General features: G+C 43.6%; 2 protein-coding genes across 2 annotated transcripts; one reads left to right on the forward strand and one right to left on the reverse strand.

The window, feature by feature from the left end:
- Positions 1 to 501: 501 nt before the first annotated feature.
- On the reverse strand, positions 502 to 5,076 carry irf7 (interferon regulatory factor 7). The gene is made up of 10 exons (XM_047595879.1): positions 4,943 to 5,076; positions 4,420 to 4,573; positions 3,595 to 3,766; positions 3,413 to 3,504; positions 3,251 to 3,302; positions 3,020 to 3,139; positions 2,059 to 2,258; positions 1,670 to 1,871; positions 1,465 to 1,580; positions 502 to 1,371 (listed from the first exon to the last, which is right to left on the reverse strand). The coding sequence occupies exons 1-10, from the start codon at positions 4,948 to 4,950 to the stop codon at positions 1,183 to 1,185; spliced, it is 1,305 nt and encodes a 434-aa protein (XP_047451835.1). The 5' UTR covers positions 4,951 to 5,076; the 3' UTR covers positions 502 to 1,182.
- A 3,961-nt stretch (positions 5,077 to 9,037) lies between these two features.
- Positions 9,038 to 10,765, forward strand: ascl1b (achaete-scute family bHLH transcription factor 1b). Its single transcript, XM_047595880.1, has one exon. The coding sequence runs from the start codon at positions 9,262 to 9,264 to the stop codon at positions 9,871 to 9,873; it is 612 nt and encodes a 203-aa protein (XP_047451836.1). The 5' UTR covers positions 9,038 to 9,261; the 3' UTR covers positions 9,874 to 10,765.
- The last annotated feature ends 2,123 nt before the right edge of the window (positions 10,766 to 12,888 follow it).

Genomic DNA, 12,888 nt, shown 5'->3' on the forward strand with positions numbered 1-12,888 from the left:
ATTGGGCTTCATAAAGCCATGGACTTGAAATGGGAGGATTTCCAAAGAGAGAAAAAAAAAAAAAAAGGTGCTCATGTTATCGGAATGTGTTTTTTTTTTTTCCGTATTTACTTGATCAAACAGACCAGGTGTTTCTAAGAGGGAACACGAACAATAAATCACTGATGTTAAATATAGGTTTTGCCTCCTTTTAATTTGAGAACTTTCGCTTATTTTTCTATTTTAAGGATTTTGAGACTTGATAACACCTGAATATGAGAATTATACTTTCAGCTCATCCTACATTACATATTCCACCTCTGACTGAGAATAGACTCTTCCCACATACTAAAACAAAATCTATGAAATTTCATTTTGGTTGATCATGTGTCAACATTGGCAGTTATTAAAATCCTTTATTTGTATTAAAGAATATTCTATGAAGTTGCTTTGAATTAATTTAGCTCTATATATATGTATAGTTCTTCCCAGTATTTGTAAGTCACACATTTCAGTGTTGAAGATTGTCTAAACATTGCCAGTTAGCTTTATTCAGTAGGGAAAGTGCACAATGACCAGCAGATCTCAAAAGTGAACAGTTTTTCAAGTTCATAACAGAATTCATCAAACACACACACATACACAGACACACACACACTTACATATATATATATATATACATACACATACAATACAGTATATATCTGTCCCCACAACTTTACAGTACACTCGCATATTTAGTTTGATAAATATTTGATCAGTAAGCATCTGTTAAAATGTATATAACTTCAGGTTAGGCATCATTTGGTTAATGTAGACACACTATCAGCGGAACCACACAGCATAATAAAAAACAAACTTTAAATTTAATTTAAACTATTGGACTGTGGAATTTGACATTAACAGCATAACAGTCACAGGGCTGAGGATGATTTCTACTTATGTAGTGCAAAAAAAAAAAAAAGTCAGTTTGTAACTAACGCGAACTAGAGCTATTGTAAAAGTTTGAAGACGAGGTTGCATTTGGTTAACAGTGGAGCATAATATTTAACCTTTCTTTAGCTATTGTAACACATTCAAGAGGTCACCGGGTTTGCTTCTCTTTTTTTGTTAAGCAAAACTTTGGATTAGATCAGGGCGTGGTGTTTAAACTCGATAGGTAGTTGAAATAATTTGCTGTTTAGGCTAGCGAGAGATCAGATTTCACATCTGATGGATGAAAGGTTCGGCTGCCTGCAGAGGCCCTTCTTCCATCGGCAGAGCGAATACAGAATTGATGAGATCATAGAGGCTGTTGTGGGAGATTTGCAGGCTGACGTTGGTGCTGTGGAGAGATGACGCCCCATCCATGTGGGCCATCTCGTGAAAATGGCGACAGATTAGAGGTACGATCTGTTCGAGGAAAAAGAAAAGGAGATATTTAAAAAGAGGCGAGAAGTGTACAAAAATGCTGCATGTGTTTTTGAACTGAAGCAGATGAGTTACCTTCACTACAATTAACTTCTTTTCCAAAGGCTTTCCATCAGGAAACTTTTCTCCGAAGCACATGTTTATGGTGTACTCGGGAGAGCTGCCGTTGTTCTCCCTGAACTGTTTGAGCTCTGAAAAAAAGATCCGGATAGAACCGTTCATTGGTCTGGCTGCGGTGATAAGCTGTAAGTTGAAAAGTGAGCAAGACATCCACACCTACCGTGTACGTATTTCTCAAAACTCAGGATCTCCACCATGGTGTTTTGGGGCAGCTTTGTGGGGTTTGGGTGAGCCACGCTGGGGTCGCTGGTGCTGACAAACACATGGCATCTGTCATGCCTCCAGGCGTAGATGCCAGTGTCCCGTACCTCCAGCAGTAAACCTCTCTGGATGCTGTTAAGTATGCGGTTGGTGTAATCAATCTGGGGAAAAGAAGGTTAAGTATTAGAAACACACAAAACATATTTTTTCAATGCATTTCAACAGCAACAGCAAGAGCCTTCACTTCATGTCATTTGTATCTTTTTACCCGCTGAAAGTCAGTCAACTGCAGAAAATATGCTAGTGATATATGATGCTTCATTTGTCCAGAGCTCTGTGATGACGTACCTGTTTGTGATCCAGCAGACCGTCGGTGGGGGGGAAGCAGAGATGGTAGGCGCCGAACTCGGGGGCCTCTTCGTGGTAGTGGAGCTGAAGACGTTGCGCAGTCAACGTAGTCTTTAGCATTTCTGTTTTCCTGTAGTGGATGGAAACCTCCAGGTCGTACATGGTTGGCTGTTGAGGTGGCTCGAGGACCGGGACGGGAGCTAATGTAAGAAAAGTGTTAAAAGTGAATAACATATCAAAGATCTGCACGTGACGTCACAGCAAGTGAAGTTTCCGTGGTTACGGCCACTGAGTGACAAAAAGTGACAGATGAGCATGTACAGTAGCTGCATTAGTTTGAATGACAGGCTTTAATAGCATCTAAATTGTAAAATTAATTTTTAAAAAAATGGTGAAGAGCTTTTTTTGCGATTGACTGTACCAACAGATTATCTTCGACTGCCCAAGAATAGAGAAGTAAATAAATCGATGCATTACAAAGAAACCACTGGAATCCAGACACCGAAACCTGGTGTTGGTGTCGCCGTCGTTGTTGTTTCAACTATTTCAGTCTCGGCAATAAATGACAATAAAGCAATAAACGTAATATTCGCGGTCACTCCTCGTCACCCTTACGTCTGGTCGGACGCTAAATTACGGTACTGTATGTCTAAAGTTACTTCTCAGTAAAGCTCTTAGCGTTAGCATCTTTTATTTAGCTACATTTATCATAATGAAATGACCTTAAACTAAGTGAAACAAATCCATACTAGTTCGTATGGATCATTGTCGAGCCCAGTTGTCCTTAATTTGATCTGATAATCCACATTTTTCCCGGTCTCTCTGTATTTACTGTATTTACATTTCAGTGTTTTTGTTCCTTAGTGGGACGTGGCCTCAGGCGGCAGTGACGTCAACGCGATACCCTCTATTGGCATTCTAGTTTATGAAATAAATTTTCATTTTATTTAAATGCGCATACCTCCATAGTAGTTGGGCTGTTCTGGTAAAAGCTGTGGGTGGTTGCCAGCAGCAGCAGCCGGGTAGTTTGCAGGGACAGCTGGAGGGTGCTGGGTATAGCTGTCTACCCATGGTTGGTCAGCTGTTGGACAGAAGCCAGATTAAACTACACTTTACCTTTATTATGAACCATAAACAAATAAAATGGAGACTTTTAAACTATGCGCGGTTGCTGTTTGTTTGCCAACTGTACCTGTTGATTGGTTGTTAAGCCCCAAGGCCATGAAGTTGTTTAGTAGATTGTACTGGGGACAAAGAGTTAAAAAAAAATATTGAAGGGCAGTAAGCACCACAGAGAGAATCTGATATTAAACCAGTTTACAGAAGTGAAAGTGTGCTCTAGGCTAGAATTCACCTCATTTCCTGGGGGGACGTACTCTGTGGGAGAATTGAAGATGTCTGGTGTCATGTTGGAGTCCTCCGGTGTTCGCTGACCTTCATAATTGTCTGCAGGTAAAAAAAATGAAAAAAAGATCAGTGGAATTTCGCTTTCAACCTCAAATAGAGATGGGCAGAAGTAAGTGACCGCTGACTTACAGCCAGTGTTGACAATCTCGTAGATTTTATGAGGGTCGTCAGAATTTTTGGAATTATCTTTGATCATCTTAAAGCGCTCAGAGAGGTTGTTGAGAGCGCAGCGGAAATTGGTTTTCCATCTGGCCTTGTCATTTGGGAACTCGTTGATTTTTCCACTCGCAACTGCCCAGGCCTGTGAAGCAAATCCAGAGAAGTTGAAGAGGTGCTCTTCATAATGTATTTTCACTCAATTTTCAAATTGCAGCCAACGTGTAAACAAAAGAGAATTGAATTCTGCCAAAGCTGATGCTGAATTTGGCTCAATTTGACAATAGTAAATTGTTACATTGCATCTTAGATCATGTATGAGTTTGACATACGTAGCTGCAGTGTATAGAAATTCATTGTAATTATTATGAATTAGACGAGACCTCCACACCCCCAGTTACCATGTAACAGTGTGTTAAAATGACTGAGGCACCATTCTCCGAAAAGTGCTTTCATCTTTTGCTGACGGCTGTTTTCTTAAGGAAAACTTTTTTATTTTGCCATTTCATTTTTTTAAGTAAAAGTGCCAGCACTAGAGTTGGTACGCTGTATCTTCCCCCATCAAACACCAGTGGTCTCACAATAATGAAGTGAAAGAATTCCACTTCCTACATTTAACAAAAAGGTTGTTTGTTGCACATGCTTAGTTGTACAGCAGTGTCCTATTTTAATATGATACATAAAGAAGTATTATTTGGCCCCAGTAAAGTCGTCAACGTCTCGTCTAATCACCTATATTAGATAACGGTTCTCAGAGCAGTGCTGCAGCGACAAGTTCAACTGGCAAATAAAACCTACCCGGAAGATTTTACTGTCCTCATCATTGCAGTCCTTTCTGGAGTTGTGCTTCCACGGGACTCTGAACTTGTTTTGGCCCACGTAGCGCAGGCCCGCGTACTGGCCTGTTTCCACCTGCTCTATGAGCCAGCTGGCAAACTGAGGCTTGGGAGTGCTGAGGGGAAACACAATAGACTGTGTTTGTGTTGTTGTTTTTTTTTCTTTCAATGAAGCGCATTGCAAGAGGAAACAGAGACAAGCTTCTTGACCACATACACAAAAACAGAGTCGTGGCAAAAGCTCACAGCCCCACAACAGTGCAGTTTTTGTTGTTTTACCAAAGAGATAAAATACCCACAAAGCTTTACTGTAATCTTTGACTGCACTCAGCATCATGCATATTTTATTCTAGACGGACTCAATGCATTATGAATAAGCAGCTGAATGAGGAAAGTTTTACAGGAAGAAGAAGAAGTTCTACACCGTCACTAATACACATAGTAACAACATGCTATGTACAGGATGAGTGTTTGATTCTTCCTACCTTTGCATTTCACGGCGCAGATTTTATTCTCAGAGCAGTTGATCTGGTTTCTCAGGTCACTCTGGCTGCATTTATAGAAACACAACCGGTGACGACGTGTGAGGTTTTCATGTCTCCTCCTCCTCCTCCTCCTCCTCTTCCTGCTGCTCTCCTCAGAGGGAGGGTTTACCTCCTTGTGGCATTTCCAGGCAACAAAAGGGTGTGCTCGATTCGTGAGCACGCGAGACGATCCTTCATGCCACGCCGCATGAAACGGGTAATTCAGCAGCTCTCGGCGGATTTTTTCAACGCGTCCTCTGTAGGCGGAGGTGTGTGTGTGTGCGGGGGGGATTCTCTGCGTGGGGGGAATGAAACTGAAAGTTGTTCGGCTGGTTCTGTTTCGTCTCCATGATTTCATCACCGCTCGATCTATGTCTCATCACCCAAAATCACTGGTGCTGTTTTTAAGAGCAAAAGCCCAAGTTACTAGCAGGAACTCCCATGTTAACTTCATCATATATATGCTTAACCTTGTTTTTTGTGTTTCTAGACAGCGATTCCGATAGGTAGAGTGGTTGGTGGTCGGGTCCCCAGTGCATACGCCACATGCTGTGTGTGTGTGGGTGGGTGTACTTGAGCAAGACTCAAGATGCTTGGCACAGGCGTGTAGACACGTTATTGTGACTGTAAAGTACCAGCAGGTAATAAAAGTTCGATATAATCTCAACGCCATTTACCAGGTAACGAGAGTCAATCGAGTGCAAGTGTGATTTGAAGATTCCTGTGTTCGTGTGATGCCGATTTATTGCACGTCAATCAGATTTTGCGTCAGGTTTTGGGCAATAACATTTTCCTTACGGCTAATAAGCTGTGACACAGTTGACCCACATGATGCCCAGTTTTGCTACTGGTTATGTACAAGGAATACTGGTAAACATATCGTGGTAGAGTAAGGATAGTACATGCAGTACAAGAGTACAAGGAGTTTCAGCCCAGGTGTTATCTAACATTTAGAGAGGACTCGCTCATTAAAATAGCAGGAAACCACCCAGTTCCAGTGTATTCAGACGAATAAGTCCACCAGTGAATGTCCCTTAATGTGTAATAAATGTGTATTTGTGTATATTCATGACACTTCCTCCAGAGTCGTGCAGGTGTGGACCCGAGTCAGAATATTTATAACCAGTCATTCGACAAGAGTGCAGTGGTCTCACATGACACAGTTTTCAGTCTGCATTAAAAACCACAACTCACTTTGGCACCGTTTCCCCTTTCTGCCATCGCCTCACAGCTTCACTGTGTAGGAATGAACAACTGCGAATGCTTTTTTTCCCCTCTCTCTCTCTCTTACTCAGGGGTCTTCCCTGAGTACAAAAGTTCAAGTTCTCTTGTGTTGTTCGCCTAACTTCACTGTGGCTACTTCTCTTTTCAAATGCAAATCCAAGGGAGAACTCTTGCTCGGACCACGTCCTGACCACAGGCCGCGTTACTGTTTCCCTGACGCCCCATTGGTGTCATTCAGTTTATCACTGGAACAGGGCTCATGCACATGCAGCTCGGCACATGTGTGAGGAATAGGGAAGTGATACATGCCCAGATAGAGCGCTTCCCTCTTACTGCTACTTGTGTGCAGTCCATGTAGATGTTCCCTGCTAAAAAAAAAAAAAAAAGAAAACTTCTGGCTCAGTTATTAAAAGACCACTCAGAGTCCTCACATCCTATTTCGTACTTTGATCCATGATGCAAAGGCGACATTAGTGTCATGTGTCAACCCGTCTGTGAAGTGTGTTGTATTCTAATTATTCCTTGATAAGGCAGCTTCAAGATTTCTTCGTTATTATGACACAGCAAACAAGCCTGACAGGCCTTCAGGTGTCTCCAGCAAATTTGAAACTGAGTGCCTGGAGGCACAATCAAATTTCTGATGTATTTAAAGGGGATCTTCACTGGGAATTCTCTAAACGTAAGCCCCGCCCATAACCGGGAATAAACATTTGACAAGTTTCAGCAAACGGAATGTTGGAGTTTGTTTTCCTTGACTGAGATAACAAATAACATTCAGCGACTGAAGGTGCGGTTTTAGTGATAGTGCTTCGCTGTGTAAAGTTTTATTGTATCATACACCTATCAAGTATGCCATTATGACTACTGACAGTTGAACCAACCTGTGACTCTGCAGTTTCCTACTGGGAAACTTTTGGGCCTGGCATTCCTGTGGATTTTACTGCAAATATATAAAAGTATATTCGTTCTGTATTTGGGGTGGTCTTCCAGCCAAAAGTCCTCAACTGACCTTTGACCCAAACGTTTTTTCAACTTTGTAATTTTCCTTGAAGAGTCCTCAATGAAATTCACAATATAAAAAAATATATATATATTACTCTACGTCTGGAAATGAGTCCTTGTCTTTGTCAGAGACGTGCTCTGCAGGCCCAAACACATACATGACTGAAAACGAAAATATTCCCCTTGATGCAGTTAAAAAATTAACCATTGAGCAATAACTCACACCTGTGGTGGTGTTGTTGTTTTTTTTTATTTGTTTTTTCCTCACAACTGTTGTGTGTTATCATTATCACTCTACCTGACTGGGGTGTAGCCATATCAAGATAAGGACATTCTTGAAAGAATGAGACATGTGCTAAATAGAGTTTTGACTTGGCGACCTCTGCTGTTGACAGCAGGCTTATTAATGAACAGAAGCAGAAACAGGGCGGAAGTTCCAAACAAGGTGAAAGCGAGGATTACCACAGACATCATTCAGAAAAGCCTGTAATACAGCCCAATACAGTCACTTAAAATTGGATTTGTATCCAACAAACCCTTGAGTCCAACAAACTCTGGAGTAGAACTGCTCAAAATCTGGAGTGATTATTTCTAAGTCTAATGTTAAAGTTAATAACTTTTTGCTTATTTGTTTGTTCATATGCGACTGTTACTGTAATGGCCAGGGAATAGCTCAGAAAGTCCCAATCTAGATGAAGGAAGCTGTCATAGCCACGACAAACACACGCACACACAAACTAAAACCGAACAAAAAATGCTATGAAGTTGAGACTCAGAGTGTAATTGCTCATTTCTGTCGCCAGAGGGTGCACGTGTCACATATTACAGAGGCGACGATGTCTACGTTTTCACTTCACGCTCAATTGTCGCTCTTGGTTTTGACGTAAGGAATCGATATAGGGTAACCGAACGCATTTCAGAGATCTCTGACGATGCCAGGTGACGCCAAAGCCGAATGAAAGGAAAACGATTTAAGTGAGCAAAAACGCACAAGTGATGGATGAATGGACACTGCTCAGTTCAACTGTCCAGTCAGATGTGGTGCTGAAATGTTGCATCCCTGCACCGGCACTTCGAGTTACCACTATGTGGTTGTCAAACAATTAATATACACATAACACAAGTTAGAGAAATCGTTTGCACTCATGTGTGACTTAAAAAAGCACCACTGAATTTGAAAAAAAAAAAAAATGACTTTTCGGAGATACAAGTGCAAACAGAGTAGACCCGCAGAGAGCAACGAGTTGACAGGTAGCAGCGATCTCCTCTTTGGGACGCCCATAAATCCCAGATTTGATCTTTGCTTTACCCTGAGCGTTATAATTGCCAGTGATTGTGCTCAGAGACACGCTTGCAGTTTATTTTGCTCTGTAAAGCTGTAGCCTGGATACTGCAGAGAGCGTCCTTGGTATTTGTGATTGTAAAGAGCTGGAGGAGAAAGATGGCCAAGGGGGGGAAGACTGATAATTTGAAGACTTGCCAGGGGTACATTGTCAAATTCAAAAGGCATTTCAAAGAAGCAAAGCATTCGCTTTTTCATTCTCTCTTCTTTTTCTCCCTTCTCTGTCTTTTTTTCCTTCTTCTCCTTTTCTTCCTTTTCGCACGGTTGCAGGCCGTTTGAATCGACCAATGGGCCTTCAAGTTGGAGACATTGGAATGTAAATGAGCCCAGCGCGTGCTCCCGGCGCAGTGAAAGCTCGGGATTGTTTATTGAGCTCCCGGAGCCACGCGCCTGGCCCGGGGGAGTCGACGCGCAGAAGAATCACACAGCGGGGGCGGGGCCTCGCGACGAAGCGTGCGTCTCCAAAAAAGGGTGGGTGGGGTGTGTGTTGGGGCGCGTGTTGAAAAAGAGGAGTGCTGCCAAAGTTTGGGTCAGATCGGCTCGTGGAGTAAGCAGTCAAGAGAGACTTGGACTAGAGTTAGCCACACGCACGGTCCCCACGCGAAGGACACGAGAGCTGTACACTGCCAACCACTCCTGCTCTTCCCACTCTTCTCGCCCCACTTGTTTGACGCTGCACCCTGCATCCATCACGTCCAGAACTGTCAGCGAGATGGAGACTACAACCATCACCACTACGCAGACCGCGTTCACTTTTGGACTTAGCGAGAGATGCGCCACCATCAGCCTGCACGCCCCCGCGCAGGACTGCGCGGTGCCCGCCGTGCACGTCAGCGACGGCGCCGTCGGCTTCCAAAGCAAAACCAAGGTGCTGAAGAGACAGCGCTCCAGTTCGCCGGAGCTCCTGCGCTGCAAGCGGCGCCTGAGCTTCAACGGTCTCGGCTACTCCATCCCTCAGCAGCAGCCCGTGGCAGTGGCCAGGCGGAACGAAAGGGAGAGGAACCGGGTCAAGCAAGTCAACATGGGCTTCCAGACGCTGCGTCAGCATGTGCCAAACGGCGCCGCCAACAAGAAGATGAGCAAAGTGGAGACCCTGAGGTCAGCGGTGGAGTACATAAGGGCTTTACAGCAACTTCTTGACGAACACGACGCAGTGTCGGCTGCTTTCCAGTGTGGACTGCCATCCCCGACGCTCTCCAACAGCTACTCAGCCGACCCGGAGTCACCTCACTCGACCTACTCATCAGATGAGGGCAGCTACGAGCCTCTGAGCTCCGAGGAACAGGAGCTGTTGGACTTCACAACCTGGTTTGACAGGTACTGAGGCTGTCAACACCTAAGCCACGCCGTGGCTCGTGTGCGTAAAAGCGTCCGTATTCTTTCAGAAATGCCGACAAAAGACATGACAAAGGCATCAGATCTGCCTTGCCCCCCCGTGCTTCGAAGTGATCCGTTGCCTCCCCTCCTCACCTGGGCTGCTTCTGCAGGAGCGAAGCAACAGTGAGAAAGACAGACCGAGTTTGTGTGTGTGTGTGAGAGAGAGGGAGCATCTTGTTGCATAGAGCATAAGTAGTCCCCCCCCGAAGTCCCCACAAGAAGGAGGGAGTTGGACTCAGCGACACGTTGACGCGTGGAAGTGAAGAACTGTTGATGTTATGTTTGAATAAGTGCAATTAATAAAGGACACAGCAGAGACGGTGCTGTAGACCCACGAGAGCTGTTTGATGAGAGTTTCATCAGACCGGGACTGCCTTCCTCAGCTGCCACGTCTGTTGGAAGACACAGCAAAGATGATGCGTCAGCAGACTTTATTTTTATTTTATTTTATTTTTTTCTGATGTACATTTCCCCCTATTTCATAACAAAACTGTATCATACAACCAACTGCTTTAACACGAAGACGTATTTTTGTACATTGAGTCAAACAAACAATTTTCCCTGTCAACGTTCACTGCCACTTTCCTGACAGTGTTTGTGAGAACCAGTCGTCAGATGGCAGTGACTTGTGATGTGTGTGAGTTGTGTGTGACTGGACAGCAATATCAAGGCTACTACCTGTGACAGATTGTAGTTTTTTAAATAGGTGGTAAGGAGACATTTCATAATGTATGCACTTGTTCTCAATTTCCCCTAGCCTAAAATGTAAATATTTGATTTTAACAGATATATTTTGTGTAAAACAAGTTTTATAAATAAAGATGAATCTATTTATTATACGCTTTTTGCAGTGGTTTGGTTCTTGCTGGGATATTGGACGTCGTTATTCTCTGATGTTGGGGGCCAGCGGTGTGTGTTAGTGCTGGCGGTAATTGAGCAAACTAGGGAGCTTCTCTTCTATTCAGAGCCCTTGCATGACCTTTTCCCGACTTGGTAGGGCACACGAGGGAAAATTGCGCAGCTGGGTGAGCACTCAATAACCATTATAGACGTGCACCTTCTACAGCGCTTTGTCTGCATTCAGGGCGGGGAGATTAATATTACGTTTCATGCATTGCATTGTTTCTTTTGCATGCTCTGCCTTTAACCAATAGTCCAGAGTGCCTGGAGCGAAGGGAGAGAGGGCGGGGGGGAGTCGCGGGGCAATTCACTTCACTGAAAGGGTATAGACACTTTGAAATACAGCCTGGGGAAAGTCAGCAAGACAATGAGACGGGTCAAAATTCTTATTGCCCGATTGAGATCAATCTAAATAAAAACCTGGGGTTGTAGACTAGTTGTATCCCCAACTGTGTTTTTCATGGCGCACACAGGCCAATCAAAAAGCCCATCTCCTGCGAAATGGGGAGCGCAACACCCCATTGTGCGCGCCATTGTGCGCGCCTTTGCGCCTCATTATGTGAATTATGGAAGATCCTCTATTGTAAATAAACACTGATGCCAAATTCGGCGAGGCAGAACGAGGAGTAGCGAGTTTAATTTCACCTGGTGCTCTCTGTGGGAGTGGAAAATTGGGAACAAGAGGGGCTGATTGAAGCTGGCCCGTGGTTTATAATACGTTCGAAAATTAAAAGGCATTATATCAGCCGGGCAAACCTTATGCAAAAACAAAAAGTAAAAGAGTATGAGGGAGAGTGATAGGACCAAAACAGCATAACATTACCTCCGGACTTAATCTCTCCAAAAAGGCGACTTTTTTTTTCTTTACTTCTGAAAGGGTCCCTCTCTCTCTGTCTCTCTCTCTCTCTCTCTCTCTCTCTCTCTCTCTCTCTCTCTCTCTCTCACACACACACACACACACACACACACGCACACTTTGCAGCCTGCAGGTGTAAGCCACGTGCCTGCACTGGGTGACAAAAGGCTCTGGGCTCCCATTGGTTGATGGCTCGCGTATGTGTGTCCGGTCAGTGGAGGCAGTGACAAAATCAAACAAGTGATAAATGACATTAATTACGGCGCGCATTATAACCTCCTACGTCACCGAGACTCCAAAAGACAAATCTATGTTGGACGCAAAACACCCCGCTGGCCCATTATTATTCGGTTGAAATGCAGCTTCCAATGTCCTTCAGTGTCAGACAGAGGCCAGGGCACAAAGTGAAAATAAGCGCTTGTCTCTTGTCCTCCTAAGATGGATATGCAATTTTCTCCTGGGCTATATGGGGAGGAGCAGGAGGCGAAATTAAATTTATTCATGTCATTTTGTCCATGGGTCATTTTCACTTTGACAATACATAAGGGCGATGTTAATTTTGCCGTAGACGACGCTGAATATCAATCACATGCCTCTCATTTATGCAAGCTTTTTTTTTGCAAAGCCATAATACATGCGTAAACCACAGAAAAGGCCAACTGTGCACGCAATATAGAGTTAAATTAGCTAAGAGTGGAGTGGTGGCAGGTCATCTGTTGCTCTTAATGCAGTCACGAGAATGCGCGATAGCAGCTCATTTTGCATCTACGAGAGATTATCCTAGTGTGTGCGTAAATTGCGCACCGACGAACCACATTTGCTATCACAATCTTTATTGCTTTTGTGTTTTGGCCCCGTCGGCAAAAAAGAGAGAAAAAAGCGTTTCACATTGTATATCCCACAACACGTATCATTTTAGAGGCAGACAATATTTATATGGTTACAGCCTAACTGCCAGTATTTACAAAGCTATTTGGTTCCTCATTATCTTTCAGCTTAATCAAAATATGAACACCACTGTGGTTCGTTTAGAAACAAATAGTAACCGTTGCCGGTTAGTAAAAGTGGGAAAAAAGTCACCCAGAATAGAATGGCCTTGAATGTGAGAGGTTTGTCCTCCAGTTTTTCTAATGTTGCTACTATCTATTTGATTTATTTACCGTTAAAACTTTAATAGTGTAGTTGTAGAAAAGTAGGAAATTCATT

The sequence above is a fragment of the Mugil cephalus genome, chromosome 10 (assembly GCF_022458985.1).
Source record: "Mugil cephalus isolate CIBA_MC_2020 chromosome 10, CIBA_Mcephalus_1.1, whole genome shotgun sequence".
In the NCBI taxonomy this organism is placed as follows: Eukaryota; Metazoa; Chordata; class Actinopteri; order Mugiliformes; family Mugilidae; genus Mugil; species Mugil cephalus.

Excerpts from the sequence above, each read along its gene's own strand:
- irf7 (XM_047595879.1), bottom strand. Across the intron at positions 3,767-4,419 it reads AGGACAGTAAAATCTTCCGG|GCCTGGGCAGTTGCGAGTGG; the intron begins GTAGGTTTTATT and ends TTTGCTTCACAG. Across the intron at positions 1,372-1,464 it reads AGAAGTTAATTGTAGTGAAG|ATCGTACCTCTAATCTGTCG; the intron begins GTAACTCATCTG and ends TTCCTCGAACAG.
- ascl1b (XM_047595880.1), top strand. The coding sequence starts at position 9,262 with ATGGAGACTACAACCATCACCACTACGCAGACCGCGTTCACTTTTGGA.